At 42.3% G+C, this 16,733-nt stretch overlaps 1 protein-coding gene across 17 annotated transcripts in view; it reads left to right on the top strand.

Annotated features, from left to right (window-relative positions):
- R3HDM2 (R3H domain containing 2) overlaps positions 1–16,733 on the top strand; it is a 160,320-nt gene that overhangs the window by 123,671 nt on the left and 19,916 nt on the right. For 5 of the 17 annotated variants that reach the window (XM_027542320.1, XM_027542305.1, XM_027542311.1 and 2 more), the window contains 10 exons: positions 97–223; positions 1,226–1,304; positions 1,952–2,011; positions 2,573–2,713; positions 3,141–3,249; positions 6,018–6,113; positions 8,988–9,019; positions 9,118–9,171; positions 13,742–13,974; positions 16,100–16,269. In XM_027542320.1, coding sequence (XP_027398121.1) covers positions 97–223; positions 1,226–1,304; positions 1,952–2,011; positions 2,573–2,713; positions 3,141–3,249; positions 6,018–6,113; positions 8,988–9,019; positions 9,118–9,171; positions 13,742–13,974; positions 16,100–16,269 — 1,101 coding nt within the window. The remainder of the gene's footprint in view (positions 1–96; positions 224–1,225; positions 1,305–1,951; positions 2,012–2,572; positions 2,714–3,140; positions 3,250–6,017; positions 6,114–8,987; positions 9,020–9,117; positions 9,172–13,741; positions 13,975–16,099; positions 16,270–16,733) is intronic. The other 12 variants (XM_027542310.1, XM_027542309.1, XM_027542308.1 and 9 more) reach the window with 4 other exon arrangements.

The following is a 16,733-nucleotide window of genomic DNA, read 5'->3' as shown; positions in this document are numbered from 1 at the left end:
TCACTCTAAGATTTGCCTTCTTTTAGATTTTAAAGGAGCTGCAGGAGAGTTAATTGTTTTCCCTTTTGATTATATTTCTCTTTCCCCTTGTCCAAGGATATAATTCAATTGCACATCAGCTGCCCCTCTGACAAGGAGGAAGAAAAGTCCACAAAGGATGTCTCTGAAAAGGAAGACAAGGACAAAAACAAAGAAAAGGTCCCAAGGAGGATGCTGTCTAGAGGTAAAGACTTTTCCCCCTTGCTCATCTGTCCTAGGGCCTGGTTCTGCAGTGCCCTTTCCTTCCATCTTCCCACTAGCCTTATTGGCCCAACAGTGTACAGTGTCCTGCTGACTTCATCATTGTTTGGGGAGGTGCCTAACTAGGTTACTTTCTTTGCTGCTTTATCCAGCTCTGCCTTAAGGGCTGACAGAGAGCTACTCTGTTAACATTGGGCTACCAATAGCAGGAGGACATTGTAGTCAATTCTGATTTTATTCTTGCTTTTGGAATAAATGGTGATGGATTATCACTGGTAGCAGATTCAATACCATTTATAGTTTAGTTTGGAGATGCTCAGAGTGATTTTTTTTGAATAATCAAATTTGCATGTAATTATTAAGCGCTCTTTAGTTTTAAACTCTTGGGCTGGTAGCAAAAAGACATGGCCCACAGAAATGGAGGGAATTCCCTGGCAGTCCAGTCATTAAGACTCAACTCTTTCACTGCCGTGGGCCCAGGTTCAATCCCTGGTCAAGGAATTAAGATCCCACAAGCCATGTGACATAGCCAAAAACAAATTTTTTTAATGATAATTAAGAGGGAAAAGCAATCGTAGTATTAAAATTTTATAAGCAAATATAAACATATAAAAATAATCACCATTTGAATATATTTGCTGAGGTTCTGGAAAATTCAGCCCCATCAGACCTTACCTAGAATTTATTTTAACTAGAATAAAACCTTTGTTTTGGTCTGGTCTTTTGGTAAATACTGATGGCAAGGTGACTATTCAGTGTAATATGAATATAACACTGTGACCCAGATTCCACCTTCTGTCATTATCATGGGAAATTTTGAGAGGCTGGTAAATCAAGGTTACTCTCATTTTAAGCTAAAACTCCTGAAGTTTGATTCTACTTTTCCTCTTATGTCTCCTGATCAGATTGTAGGCTTCTGCTTGGGGTTAAATATCATACAAAGCAGTTTCATTTATTTCAAATTTATTTCATTGTGGTGTTCTAGACTCCAGCCAAGAATATACGGACTCCACTGGAATAGACCTACATGAATTTCTTGTAAATACACTGAAAAAGAACCCAAGGTAATAACATGATTTGATGGAACGGGGAAAGGGGCCTGAATCAGCAGAATACCCGAGAAGCCAAGTAGCTTCTCAGAATTTTTCTATTATTGTTAGAATCTGGGATGCCCATTTCCCCTACACCCCCACCACCATTTCTCTCCAAAGTAGTTTTATATTCTGTGGAGGGATTCAGAATACCCTTATATTGAGATTTCTGCTTTCAGAAGAGTTGAGAAAAATTCTGTGGAAGAATGGAGACAAAGAAATATCAAGGCTTAAGAATACAGTTAAAAAGTACAGAAGAGAAAAGAACTGATTTGTAACAAAGCTAAATCATACTTGTTTACAAATTCTATAAATAACCAGATGGAGTGTAGAATTACGATTAGTATAAGTATAAAGTATGTGTTTGTATGACTATGACTGCCAACAGAATTAGGTTTCTGATAAGGGAAACAGAGGACATGATTAGGAGGCTTGATTGTTTTTTTAAAGTAACATAAGACAGGGTAGTGAGGTTGGCAGCCTTTACATTTTTGATCCACTCTTGGAGTTTGGATTTATCCCTCCCTTAAGCTTCTATAGTGAGCAGGTTGTGTTTTCAATCCTTGTGTCAGTGTCTATGGAGGGCTGCCTTTTGTTTTGTTTTAATCTTTTTTAAACAGGGACAGAATGATGCTGCTAAAATTAGAACAGGAGATTCTGGACTTTATTAATGACAACAAGTAAGTTACTTGAATGAAATACACCTTAGAGGTGGGAGGGAGTACTGGAAAGAAATTTAGGTAAAATTTAAGGATATCCCTCTTTTATCGTTCCCTTAAAGTCTGAATTTTGAAGTAATAACTCACTAGGAACCAGGAGGAGTTGGGAAGACATAATCACAATGAATCAAAATGTATATGTGTGGAAACTAAATCAAGTTTTTAAATTATCATTTAGACTTGAGTTGAAAAATATTTATATCTTTTCAACAGCTAGCCCTTTGTCCCATATTTCACTATTCTTAAGTTTCTCCCTTTTTTATTTGTAGAATATCATCCAGGTGGTTGAGACCTAGGGCTCTTTGTCTAAGGAGCAGTCTTAATGAAGATAGTGGGTCAGAGGGATCTACACAGTACTGTAGATAAAGCTAAGAGAACTTGTTTGGTTACCATTGAGTAAATATCTATCTTCCTTATAATAATGTCTCATAGGAATTTCTCCACTTTCAACACTTGTAAGAATAATTACAATGGGCTATTATTTGTTCTTATTTCACTTTTCCCCCCTGGGTTTCCCTGCAGCAACCAGTTCAAGAAGTTCCCTCAGATGACCTCATATCACCGGATGCTATTACACCGGGTAGCTGCCTATTTTGGGATGGACCACAATGTAGATCAAACTGGAAAAGCTGTCATCATCAACAAAACCAGTAACACAAGAATGTAAGGGAGGAAACCACAGATTGGGAAGACTTCCCTAGGATAGCTCTAGGGTGGGAGAGGAAGATGCAGGATTTCTCTTTCTGGAGAGGGAGCAGTGGAGGGAGTGGGTAGGTTATATTGTCAAGTTCTACTCTTTTTGAAGCCTTGGAGATGGATTCTAGGGGCATTGGCATTTTGTGAAGACTGGCCCCTGGCTCTCTTCACCTTTAGTGATAGGATAGGAGTAACTGTGGAAGAAGGTAAGTTATAAATGTATAAAGAACAGTCCTTGAGGATTTGATTAAAACTTTCACATGACTTTTGCAATGCCTGACTTCAGAAATTTCCTGGGTGGGAGTTGTGGAATTTAAGAGAACTGTATAGAAGGTCTGCTTCCTAACAGAAGAGTCTTTCTTCCCTTCCTTCCACATTTCTCTCCCAATCCCAGCCCTGAACAGAGATTCTCAGAACATATAAAGGATGAGAAGAATACAGAATTTCAACAGAGATTCATTCTTAAGAGAGATGATGCCAGTATGGACCGAGATGATAACCAGGTGAAGACTGGAAAGGGTTGGGTCTATACAGAGAGATTGCAGTAAGAGAAACTGGGAGGGGAGAAGAGTTTTTGTGGGATGGAGAAAACTCAAAATATCTTAGTATGGAAGGAAACTCTTGAGCTACACTGAGTTGGCTTTAGCTTAATGTTGAGGATTAAGTACACTTGTTGAGCTAAATGCCACCCTCTTAGCCCCAGAGTGACATGGTGCTGAGGTTTGCTGGGTTTTCTCATTTGGCCTGGAACTCCCTGGTTCTGCCACTGACTTCTAACTCCACTTCATTTTGGGACAAAGCAAGGTCCCTCCCTGCTTCAACCTTGATTCAACTGATGGCTCCATTCTTTTTTTCTTTAATAGTTAGGAATTTCTTTGGGAACTACCCAAAGCTACTTTTATCCCACTTGCACTCTTCCTGTCTCAGAGCTAGCCTTGAACTGGGAAAATTGTTATCTGATTTACCCACTTGTAAAGGTGTTTCTGATCCCTTTCTGCAAACCCATTATTCTTTTCCCAACTCCTTCCAGCAAGGTGAGTGAGTCAGTTTGGCTTTTGACGCTTGAAACCTCAGGCAGTATCCCCATTTTGATCCACTCCTGTGGGAATGAAAAGTGAAAAGTCTGCCCCATCCCTTCATTTATGGGCCTGGCTTTTGCCCTGACTTCTAGCGCATCCTTCACATAGTGATTATTTGGAGTTAGTTTCCTAGCCTCATACGGGGTTAAGATCCAGCCTGCTTCTGCTTGGCCTCCAAAGGAGGTTAGGTAGAGAACCAGGATTACAGTTTAAATAATATGGTGGGGTAAAGCCAATAAAATTAGTCTTGCTAATTCATGATAACTCTAATAATATCTTACCTCTAGAGTCAAAATTAGTTTCCTCTCAATATTGTCTGGTCCTGAGACCAGGACTTTTCCTGCTTGCTACTTGAGTATTTGAGGGAGTCCTTTTGAGAAAAGTGCCATTATCTATTGTGGACAAACATGCTGGGTCTGATTGAAAACAATGAAACATACAAAAGACAAATAAAATTTAAAAACGAGAAAGAGCCTTTCCATCCTGATGCCCTTCTCTCCATTTTCCCAAAACCCCTTTTCTGTGGATCAGGAATTATTCAGGCCTAGAGGCACATTGGGGTGGGATGGAATCTCTCCCTACTGTGAACTTTTCATCTCTCGGCTTCAGGCTTGATCCATAATAGGGTAGGCTCTATGCACTTTCTGTCTGTGATATTAATAATAAACACAGTAATTGCTATTTCATTGAGTGTTTTCCCTCTGCTAGCCTCTGTTCTAAATACATTATATTCATTATCTCATTTAATCCTCTCCACAACCCAGTCTAGATGGGGATTATTAGCCCCGTTTTAAATATAAGTAAACTGAGCTAGGAAATGTTAAATTAGTTGCCAGTGACATTACTTGGAGGTAGCAGAGCTGAGATTGTGCCTGACCTCAAAGCCCATTATGCTCTATCTGTTCTGCCACTGGTTAACCAGTCCTAGAGGCTAAGGACAATATAGCACTTGAGGTCCTTTATCTTCTTGGCATGGGATTGGTAAAAAGGACATTTAGTAGAATTTAGGTTCTTTAGGCTAGTGAGAACTACATCTAGTCAAAAGTTGATACTCCTGAAATTATGCTTACTTCTGGCAATTGGTGAAGATCAGGAAGATCAGCCTAGACCAGTGGTCTCCTTGGTTGCTTCATTTGAAACTTTAAAGTTTCATTGAAACTTTTAAAAGCCTCTGGATTGAAGGTCAGAATCTTTTATAACCTGATGACATGCATTTGATGACTTACCTCCCTCAGAACACTTTGCCTTCAAGAGCAGTATGGAAAAAGGACATTCTGTAACATCCTACCCAGGACAGTGCTCACAACTCCCAGGCTAAGAGGGGAAAAGATGGTGGTGGAGAGTGGGGGGTAGGCTTGCAGAGGTGGCGGTCTGCCCAGCCATCCCCTCTGGTCTCCTGACTACGTTTTTCTGAGAATGCAGGGCTCTCTGTCCTCTGTTCTGTCACTGAGCTTCTCGCTTTCCTTGCGGCACTCGTTTGTCTGCCCTTCCCTGTCCGTCCTTCTTTCTGTTCTCCTTTTCCTTCTCTTTCCTTCTTCGTGCTGCTGTGTTCTCTTTCTACTATATATTTCTGTAAGCTCTCACCCTTTCCCTCCCTCCAGTAGCTGTAGTTAAGGTGAGAAAAAATGCTTAAACTCTGAGTTTAGCTTTGCCCTTGGGCTTTCACTTGCAAGGCCCTCTTTGCTGAGCTCTGTGTGACTTGGATCTACAGGCCATGGCATCAGTGACTAAAGAAGGGATAAGATCAGGTGCTAGTTCTGTAAAAACTCTTCTAAATTTAGCTCTGGTAAATACCTGTCTCTTCTCCTTTTCTAGCTTCCTCCTATCCCTTGCTTTCCCTCCAAAGCAATGCTGTTTATTCTGTGGGCGATTCTCTTCATCCTTACTGACTGGAAAGTACCCTGCTACATAAGGAAGCAACCTAATCCTTATCAAAAGTTACTGTTCTTGATACTCTGGTTGGGGGGGTGGGGAGCTGGTGAGGCCCCAACCATCCAGAAAACCTGATCTCCCAAACTGCATGGTCAGATGTACCCAGTGAAACCTGTCCAACACTGGAAATTTTATTTCTTTTTTTTTTCCATTTTTTTGATGGCAACTATAAACTCTCCCGGTTTCTCTTCCTTGCTGGTGTGCAGTGAGCTTGCAGTACGAGGAGAACTTAACTAGCTTAATTCTGCTCATCGATCTAGATCAGAGTTCCATTGCAGGATGGAAGGAGGAGCAAGTCAATAGAAGAGAGAGAGGAGGAATATCAAAGGGTCCGAGAGAGAATATTTGCCCGAGAGGTAAGTGTAGCTTCTGAGAGTTGTCAGCCCCTAGCTTTTAGCTCTTAATCTTTGGAACTGTGAATGGAATGAACCCTCCATATATGTTTTGTTGTTTTTTTCTGATTTTGTTTTTAACCAACATCAGCCAGCCCCATATTTGATCTCTAAAATTAAATGTAGCTTATTAGGAAGCTGCAGATTTTTATTCATATTATCGTTAATGCATATGACCTATAAAGAGAACAAATGGAGTGGCTGAATTTGGTAGATTTGATTAGACTGAAAATAGAAATGGTTTTGGCAGGGCTTACGGAAGGGCCCTGGATCTTGCCTGTCAAACCCTCCTCCCGTTTACCCTCTTTCACTTCCACTATCTATTTTAGGTGTCTTTGCTTCTAAGTGGAAGACTTAGTGTCCACACAGCCTGTATACATTCATCTTGTTTGGTCTGGCTCATTTTTAGGCTATGTTGGTGATTATCAGAGCACAGATGTGGCATCCATTCTCTGAGCTCCACATTCCACACGCACAGAGGGTATACTCACTATTCCGTACAGTCTTGACCTGAATAGGAAGTCTCTTTCTTCCTATATTTCTTACCTTGTTTCTTAGAATAGGCCTGCTCCATGGACCAAAAGGCAACATGAGTTGTTATGGGCAACTTTATTCTTAAGAACTGTTGGCCATATCAGATATACTTGGTATCCCTGTGTCTGGTGGCCTTTGCCTACCAGACTGAACAGAAGTATAGGAGGAATTCAGGAAAGGCAAGAGAGAAACAAATCTCCAGAAAATGTATGATCCAGATAGTAGCACCATCTTACAGTCAAATTAGCAAACGAAGAAGAGCCAGCCTCCCTTTGTCATCAGAAGATGGCCAATTCTAATCAATACTTAGATGCACACTGCTCCCCTCCCACTTCCTCACTCTCCCTCATCAAGACAAAAAAAAATAATGTATCTTCTCATCATCACCTAGCTCAGAAAAATATTGTCTCTAACTTATAAAAACCGAACTCCTCTGTGAACTTGTTCCATTGTCTTGGAAGACACAGTTGTTCCAAGGAGCCTCCCTGTGGTCAGATACGCAGCAAACCTTCTGGCCTAAAGTCTGAGGAGAAGGACTCTTCTTATGTAATGTAGCCTTCCATTCTGAGTCAGAAAAACCCATCCTCCCAGTTATTCAACTGTGGCCCAGAGAGGGTTTTTCTAACTTTATCTGAAAATCAGTTGAGTGGAATGCTAGGAGAGTGGTCATTTGTACATGGCTACAGCTGGTGAGGACCCTAAATTGTGGACAGGGCAGAATGGTGGAAGTTAATAGCAAACATTCATACAGTGCTTATTATCTTTCAGACCCTGTCCTTAACACTTTGCACACATAAATTTATTTAATCTTCACACTAGGCCTATGTGATAGGTTACATTATCTTCCTCATTTTAGAAATGAGGGACTGAGGCATGAAGAGGTTAAGTAACCTATGATCACACCACTATTTAGTGAAAGACCCGATATTTGAATTCAGGCAGTCCTTGGCTCCAGAGTCAATGCTCTTAACCCCTTAAGTAAACCACCTCTCCATAGCTTGCTCTGCTCTGGGCCTTTTAAATTAAGAAGTTCCCGTGACATCATAGCATAGCTACCTGTGATGTGCTCCTCTGCTTCACTGACACATGGAAAATGACTGTTCCACCATGCCAGCCATTAGCAAAGCCATTCTGAAAGCACAAGTAACTTTTCATAGGATATTAGGGCTTATTATGTACAACACTGGAATATATCTCTATTACCATAACAAAGGAAGCTCTTCTTTCCTTTTTCTCTGATATTTAGTCTCTCAAGCCTCTACTAATATGTGTACTCTTTGTTAAATCCTTATGAATTTATCATTTTCATTTTAGCACTTCCTAACTCTTGCTGTGGTAGAGGCATCAGGAATCTCAAAAGGTCTAGGCAGGGGGAAATGGCCAAAGCCTACTATATGGCAAAGATTTCCCATGTGGAGAGGAAAGAACCTGGCCAATCAAAGGCAACTGATTAAGGGTGGAGTTGTGGGTTGCCGCAGAGGGGAGGAAGAGGCAGTCCAAAAAGAAAGGGAAGTGGCAAGAAGGGTGTTTGGATGGAAATGCTGCTGCTACAGCCTTCTCTGGAGCTGAGCTGTGTTTGGGAAAGCTGCCCCACTCAGGCTCTGCTCTGCACGAAGGCCCCTGTTCTCAGCAGCTGGACACTCTCTGTACCTTTTTCTAAGGCTTGGGAGTCCACCATAATGCTCACTTCACTCAGCTCAGTGGCTTTGTCAGGAAATGATCCCCAAAAGGAATGTTTCAGGCTTTTAATTTTCTCATTTTTTCTAGGCTCTGAAAAGTACCTGCTTCCCCAATTTCTTACTCTCCTTGGGTGTCAGGTCAGAATGTCTTTCATTTTGGCCAGTGTAGAGGACAGAAATGGGATAGAGATTGAGGATGATTTCTAAAAAAAAACTAAATTTTTTTCTCTTCTCTCCCTTTTCCCTTTCTTTGAATACTCTTTAGGACCAAGCACACCAGTTATTATGCTCAGCTTACCTATAGAGAGAATAAATTTAGAACTAAAAAGGAATTAATAGTTAGGTTAATACTTTCCTCTTTCTCCTTTCCATACTCCTACCTTCATTGACCTCTCTTTTAACACTCTGTGGGAAGGCTAAAAACTCTGAATGCGCTTTCCCATTAAAGGTGAGAAGTCAGATTGGGTGTGTGGGTGTGGGTCATCCTGTCCCTGCTCCCTCTCTCCCTGTTGGGGGGTGAGCTTGGTTTGAGGACCTTGGGTATTCATAGCATCATGGACACCCTTTTTGGTTATGCCATGCTGTTTTCTTATAAGTTATTTTCCGTTTTCTCCCCTTCACCTAGACTGGCCAGAACGGATATCTAAATGACATCAGGTTAGTACCACTTAGCATGTTCCCTGCTTCTCATTGAGCTTTGTCAGTGAGGTTAATATAATCCTGTAATGATGCTTTTCTTTGATGTTAACCAACAGACTCTCCAAAGAAGCCTTTTCTTCTAGCTCTCACAAGAGAAGGCAGATTTTTAGGTACCTCTGTGTGGTCTATATCTCTCCTTGTTTTTGTTTGTTTGTTTGTTTTAATTTTATTTTGTTTTGCTGTAATCTTTTCAGCGGAGTAAGTTTGCTCCATGCATGGCTGCTTGTGGAACAAGTCAGTTTGTGGTTTTTGCAACATTGGATATTTTCCCCATTTAAAAAAAATGGCTAGTGCTCAATGACTTTACTTTTATTGTTGCTGATTTCGCTGTAAGTCCTGGATAGGTGATGAAGGGGACCAAATAAGTATGTTTAGGATAGGTACTGCTCTGTTTCAGAAGTTTGCTGAAACTGAGCATTTTTGGAGGATTTCAGCATGTGTTTGAAAGTGAAAGTCGCTCAGTCATGTCTGACTCTTTGCGACCCCATGGACTATACAATCCATGGAATTCTCCACGCCAGAATACTTGAGTGGGTAGCCTTTCCCTTCTCCAGGGGATCTTCCCAACCCAGGAATCGAACCCATGTCTCCTGCATTGCAGGTGAATTCTTTACCAGCTGAGCCACAAGGGAAGCCTATTAAGGTAAAAGAACAGGTGTCTTTTGGCTGCTTTTTCCAAATCTATGGAAAGAGGTGAAGAACTTATCCCTCACCCAGCATAGGGGAATGTTTTGTATCCTTAAGAAGGAATAGTACACACACATATTTAAAAAATATATGAACACCTCTGTCTGTGTGGTTTTCTCTTTGGAAAATGTAACATGTAAGATGAGCTCAGAAAGGCCTTAGAATGGACTTAGGGCATGTCCTTTATATAATTGTCCATGACTTACTCTTAATGTTTCTGAGAGCTACTGTACTAACTTCTCCTGTGCCTCATATTCTCCGTTTTCCACAAAGCAGTTGTGAGCTTCTCCCTTCATCTCAGTCTCTCAATTCCATCCCAGACAATTACAAAGGCAACGTGAAAGAAGCACTTTAGGACCGTATCCTGACACCGACTCATTTTAGGTATATACTTTCCATTTTATCAACAGAAAAACTATAGAGTACAGAAAACCTGACAATTTAATGCTAGGATTCAGGTCTCACTCTTTGCAAAGGGTTTATGTCTTTTCTCAATCCTAAGCTTGATGCTGCTTTTGCTTAGTCGCTTCAGTCGTGTCTAACTGTGCGACCCTATGGACTGCAGACTGCCAGCCTCTGCTATCCATGGGATTCTGTAGGCAAGAGTACTAGAGTGGGTTGCCATGCCCTTCTCCAGGGGATCTTCCCAACCTAGGGACTGAACCCAGGTCTCCTTCACTGCAGGTGGATTCTTTACCATTGAGCCACCAGGGAAGCCCCCTAAGCTTGATATGTGCTCACTAACACACATTAGTTACAACTGTCATCCCCAGTACTTTTACTAAAGTCCTTTACTGAAGTACTTTTACTAGTCCCTTCTCTATCACCCTTTCTAGAGCTAATTAAACCATGTGGAAATTGGGATAGCAAGATTTCAACCCTTCTTGGGAAGGAGAGTTATCTCCCATTCCACATCTCTGAACTCTTTCTTCTAGACCAGCCTGCCCTGAGATCCATCTGAAAGCCCAGGCAAAAGGGCTCTGTGTCGTCAGTGGTAGTCAAGATAGAGTCCCCCTTAAAAAAAATCTTACTCCGCAACTATTCCAGAATACCTTTAATAAACAGAACTTTTAAATTAAAAGTGTGTGTGACAATGTGCAGCACTTTATAGTTGCCACAGTATACTGTATCTCATTGAATTCTCTGAATATCCTGATTTGGTGAGCTGGTTTACATGTAAAAGAACAAAAGCAAGAGAGATTAAGTAGCTAGCTAAGTTTACATGGCTGTAAGTGGCAAAACTGGGACTGACTCTGTCCACCAGTGTTCTTTTCACCACACTACACAAGCTGTCTATAAATATCACGCCTAATTGATTCACTGGTAAGAATGATGCCCTTATTAGTGCCGTGGAGCATCAGGCTGCATCAAACTGTGCAGATAATAGCTTGAAGGAGCTAGTGAGCAGGTGCAGCCTTCTCCTGTCCATACCTCCTTTTAAGCTACTGCTTTCCATACTGAGTTTTGATTAAAGATCTAGGTCATCTAAAATGCAGCTCCGTGGACTCTTCAGGGGGTAGCTTCTTCCTCTATTTGGGTACTAGTCCAGAGCTCAAATGATTAGAAGCTGATTTTCTCTAACTTTTAAACCTTTCTTCCCAGGTGTGTGAAACGAATACTGATATATCAGATTCCATTATCTCCGTTAGCAATAATGTGGATAATAATAATAATAACTATGGCAACTTCTCTGTTCTTTGGAAGATTCTACTCCACTGCGCCACTGATAAATAAGCTACCTGAGGTTTACTGATGCTTATTGCCACCTCTTTCATGGGCCTCTCTACCCAAGACCAATAAACAGGACTTTTCACCAGCACTAAATTTACTTGTAAAAACTAAGTCATCTCCTGTTTGTGCTATCAAGTGTGACTGTCTCTGTCCTTCACCTCCATCTCACCGACACATACACAGTCCAGTCCAGTGCTTAGAATTAGATCTAGTGACTTTCCCTAATTGCCTTATTTTTAGTGAAGTACAAAGATGTGACTAGAGATTAGCTTTAGTTGTAGAGGAATAGAATTGATCTGTCTTCCTAGTCCAGACTCAACTTAGATTCTCCAACTCTCAGGGGTGTAGTGTACTAACCCAGGTTAGAAGATCATCAGACAGTCCACATTTGAGCACTAAGCCATTACTGTCTTGGGGGGACTGGATCAGTACAGAAGTGCTGCCAGTTTGGCTCAAGTTTTCCACGTGTTTGGTTTAAAGTCGACTCATTTCACTGCCTATCCCTGGTAGAAAAAGAACATAAATGGCAGAATTGCTCTAATAGAAAGTATAGTGTTTAATTTAGATATAAAAGGCCATTAGGGCTTGTCTTGCAGAATTCAAGTTCTAGTGTCTAATGAGCAGCCTCATTAATTGGTGCTGCTGTATTCCCACATCCCACAGACAAACACATCTTTATTGAGTCCAGTCAGTAGATTTGAGCTGTTGGCTCTTATTTCAGGTTGGTTCTCTTCCTGGAGAGTCCCTGAGTTATTCTTATGTCTTGTTTCCCATTCTACTTTGGACATCCCCAAGAAAAAGGGGGTAAAGCATTGGGGAAACATTAATATTTTCCAGTCTTCTATTCTAACTGTATAGAGAGAAGCATTGAGGTTATATGTATCAATACATTTACTTAAGATTCAGAGAATTAGCATGTCCCTAACCATCTAGGTCAATGTGTCTTAGCCCCCCATGATTGACTAAAAACTAAAATAGTGACCCTAGCAGATATTTTGTCTATTTTCCCTACAGTATCTTTGGAATAGATATTCTAATAAAGAAAAGTATTTTCTTTAATATTACCCCCTTAAGAAAAATAACTTTCTTTATTAGAATAACTCTGAGCCTGATGTCTTTGAAGAGCTGTGGGCTTTGGGATAGAGTATTCTGTTTGCTTTGGGTGGGAAAAGGAGGGAACCCAAGCTACCATGATTGTTGGTCAATTGCTCCCCGGCATACATATCAAAATTGTTATAATTGTTATCATTTGGTTTTCTTAGGTCATTAGTTACTGGAGTGGTGGGGGATCTGAAAGGAAAATTCCTGATTGTTGATTGCTTATCAATTAAGTGGCAGTAAGAGTCAATACTGAGGGTTTTCAGGCTAACCTCAGATAGCTTGAGGAGCACAGCTGTTTATAATTAAAGTGATTATAGTATCAGGCTAACCCTGATGTTTCCAGAGTAAAATAAGAGGATGAATCCCTTTTCTTAGTAGCCTTGTGCCTTACCTAGGGCAACAGTGTTATTAATATGGAGGCAACTAGGCAGGCAGCCCCCTCCTCTTTGCCATCCTGAGTCCTAAGGATATGTTTACCTGATTGTGCTGAGGATGTCAGCCTTTAGAGACCCTGAAATAAATTGTTCTCAGATACTAACACAAGACTTCCACAAAACAGGTTGGGTTGATTCCAGACTATCAGACTGAGTTTTCTCTTTATTAGACTCAGTGCCCCTTTAGTCAATATACTCTTCTTCCCAACCCTGAAAAAGTGGCTGTAAGCAACATCTCTGCTGGCTCAGACATGTGTTGTATGGAAGACCTGATGTGAGATTTATCCATGTTGTTGGCTACTCCTGCCTTCTAGCAATAGTAACTTCTTGGAGTCCTTTTGTTTCAAGAACTCTCAGAAGGAACTGGTACTCCTATGCTCCCCACTATTTCCTGCATGTGTGGGATCCCTGCAGGGCCAGGGGAAGAGACCGCAGCCAATCTCAGCATCATGTACATGGTTTCCCGTCCACCTCTGGTCTGCTGTATTGAACTAGTTGCCAGCGCACTGTCTTCCAGATTTGCCTCTGTGCTCTTTGTACTGTACTGGATCTTGTTCTGTCTGCTCCCATCAAGTCTTGGTTGGCCAGCCAACTAACACGAAGTCAGTGTCCATTCTCCCCAACCCTCACCCCTTCTCTGTTACTGAAAGAATAGAAATGAACTCTCTCCTAGCCCTTCTGCTGAAGTGGTAGGTGGGAGGTGCTCTGACCACTGTGGTCTCTGCAGGGGGAACCGTGAGGGGCTGAGCCGCACCTCAAGCAGCCGCCAGAGCAGCACAGACAGCGAACTCAAATCCCTGGAGCCGCGGCCTTGGAGCAGCACGGACTCCGATGGCTCTGTCCGGAGCATGCGGCCCCCTGTCACCAAAGCCAGCAGCTTCAGTGGAATCTCCATCCTCACCCGGGGTGACAGCATCGGGAGCAGCAAAGGTGGCAGTGCAGGAAGGATTTCCAGGCCAGGTACCACAGCTTCTCTCCTTCCATCACTGCTTGTGTATCTTCTGCAAAACATCACTGATAGTTACTTTTAACAAAACACTTGTCCCATATTGTGTCCCAGAAACCTAACACAGCCAGATGAGGGGAAGTTTTATTTCTTGGATCCATTGTCCTTTGAGTTCCTTCTCTGATTTCCTTTCTAACCTTTTTTCCTAATTGAAAAAAAAAAACTGATTGGGATTAGATTATTACGTGATTTCTGACCAAGGCGGGACAGCCGTGTCAACCCCGGTTCAGGTTGTGTACTAAAATAAGGATGATTCTGAGGCCCCTGAGACTATAAAGAGGGTTTGTAAAGTAGAGGGAACCTTACAGTTTGTATTTTTGTAATTAATTGGTAGCAGCCAATAGGCTTGAAATTTTAAGCATCACTGCTGCAACTGCTTCTCTGGAGCCCAGTCATGGAAAAGGAGCATGAGTTCCACCTTCTAGCCTGGGAGCACCCATCAGCTCTCCTGAGCTGCTGTGTAACTTTTCTCCATCGATTTCTGCTGCACTCTTAGCAGAGGGCCATTCAGCTCTTTTTACCCAGTAAGTCGCTATTTCACCATCCTCCTGCCTCTGAAGAATTTCTTGACTTTCATCCCCAAAGTTCTGTTGGTCTTTTCCTCAAAAGACATCAGTAGTGGCAAAGACTTTGCCTCTGTTTATGCTTCTCTGTTACCTCTTTTCTAATCCCACTGTCTCTGCCTTTATTCAAGCTGGTCTCCCTGCTTTACCCTCAGCTGACCGCACTGTGCGGCTTGCAGGGATCTTAGTTCCCCAACCCCAGGTTGAACCTGGACCCTCAGCAGTAAACGTGCATTGTCCTAACCACTGGACTGCCAGGGAATTTCCTATTCTCAACCCTGTTTTGAGCTAGTTTATTAATCTAAAACATAGATCTAATCACATCAGTCCTCCCTTAAAAACATTCATGGTTCTGCATTTCTTGTGTAATAAAATCCAAATTACTTAATATAGCATAACTTCCTGACTCCAGTTTGCCATCTCAGTCTTACTTTCGAACGTTCATCCTCTCCTGACCCTCCAACCATTTTCTGAGTATGGCATTAGCTTTGTCTCCTCTCAGCCTGAAAAGTCTCTGTTCATCCCTCAAACCTATCTCTTCTGCCACTTCTTGTTTAAATCCTTCCCTCTAACCCTCCCAAGAGTTATGGTTCCTAATCTTTGCTTTCATACAACTTTATTCATGTCACTGATGCATCCTTTATCCTTGAAAGTGAAAGTCGCTCTGTTGTGTCCAGCTCTTTGTAACCCCATGATCTATATAGTCCATGGAATTCTCCATGGCCAGAATACTGGAGTGAGTAGCCTTTCCCTTCTCCAAGGGATCTTCAGAACCCAGGGATGGAACCCAGGTCTCCCACATTGCAGGTGGATTCTTTACCAGCCGAGCCACAAGGGAAGCCCTTTATCCTTATCAGATTGTAATCACGTGGATGTCTGTCTCCATTGGAAGATCCTGTACTGTTCAAGGGCAAGGACTGTGTTTCCTTTACCTTTGTATCCTCAGTTCATTGTACAGTGCCTCACGTAGTACATATTCTGTAAAAGTATTTTGAGTAAATGCATTCATGACTTGGACAGCCTGGAAATGAGGGGAGTAGTTGGATTATGGCTGTGTCGGGGGTGGTGTGTGCACAGGCATGTACTTGGAGGTTGCCTTCAGCAACTTTTATGAGATGCTGCAAGTTGAGAAGAAATGAAAAGAGAAGACAGGTCTCTTAAGGGACTAGGAATATATACCTTCCCAGGAAGCAAACATTCATTTTTCCAGCTGTCTAATCGTGATGGACAGATTCTAGGCACTCCAGGGGTTCATTTTCAAAACCTAACCTTGACAGTCAAGATGGTTATGGACACTGGGGAGTGGAAACCGGCTAAGATGAGGATTGCCATCAATAGGACATCTGAAATGCATCTGTGCTCATGCATGGATCTCCTAAGAGAGTGGGATATAGACAGAAGGGGAATGACGAGGAAGACAGCAAGGAAAGAGTCAGGCCCTATGACTGGACCCTCCAGGGGTGGTATGTTCATGGCTTGTGCTTACAACTCTTGCTGGGTCTCCTCTTTGCCTTAGGTATGGCGCTAGGTGCCCCAGAAGTGTGCAACCAGGTCACCTCATCCCAGTCTGTCCGGGGCCTTCTCCCTTGTACTGCCCAACAACAGCAGCAGCAGCAGCAGCAACTTCCTGCTCTCCCACCCACGCCTCAACAACAGCCACCCTTGAATAATCACATGATTTCACAGGTGAGTCAGCACTCAGTGTTGGAGCACCCCCCGCCCCAACTCTGATTCAAGCAAGCTCTGGAAGTACAGTCATGTCTCTTGTACTGTGGGTGGCAGGAAAGATCTGTTTTTGGAGACATGCCTCTCCCTCCCCCACTTCTTATTTGTTTGTTGTGGGAGAGAGGAGTAAGGGCAGAGGTTTGGCCAAAGGGCTCTTAGTAGAGTCAGCCTGGGAGGTTTTTCCGCCCCCCCCCCCCCCCCCCCCCCCCCACCGCTTTATATTTCCTTCTCTTCATTCTGGGAATTGTCAGCGGGATCTTTTACCCTATCCCATATTTCTGCTGTATTCTGTCTCCCTCTACATCCTGTGTAATTTCAAGGTGATTTTACTTCCTACATCCATACATGGAGCTTGAAAAGATCACAGCTCCCACCATAGTCTAGCTGAATGTATTTATATGACTGTTGAGCCATAAACAAATATT

This window comes from Bos indicus x Bos taurus, chromosome 5 (genome assembly GCF_003369695.1).
Source record: "Bos indicus x Bos taurus breed Angus x Brahman F1 hybrid chromosome 5, Bos_hybrid_MaternalHap_v2.0, whole genome shotgun sequence".
Lineage (NCBI taxonomy): Eukaryota > Metazoa > Chordata > Mammalia > Artiodactyla > Bovidae > Bos > Bos indicus x Bos taurus.
Note: the sequence above shows the minus strand (reverse complement) of the source record. Positions and strands in the feature narration are given on the sequence as shown.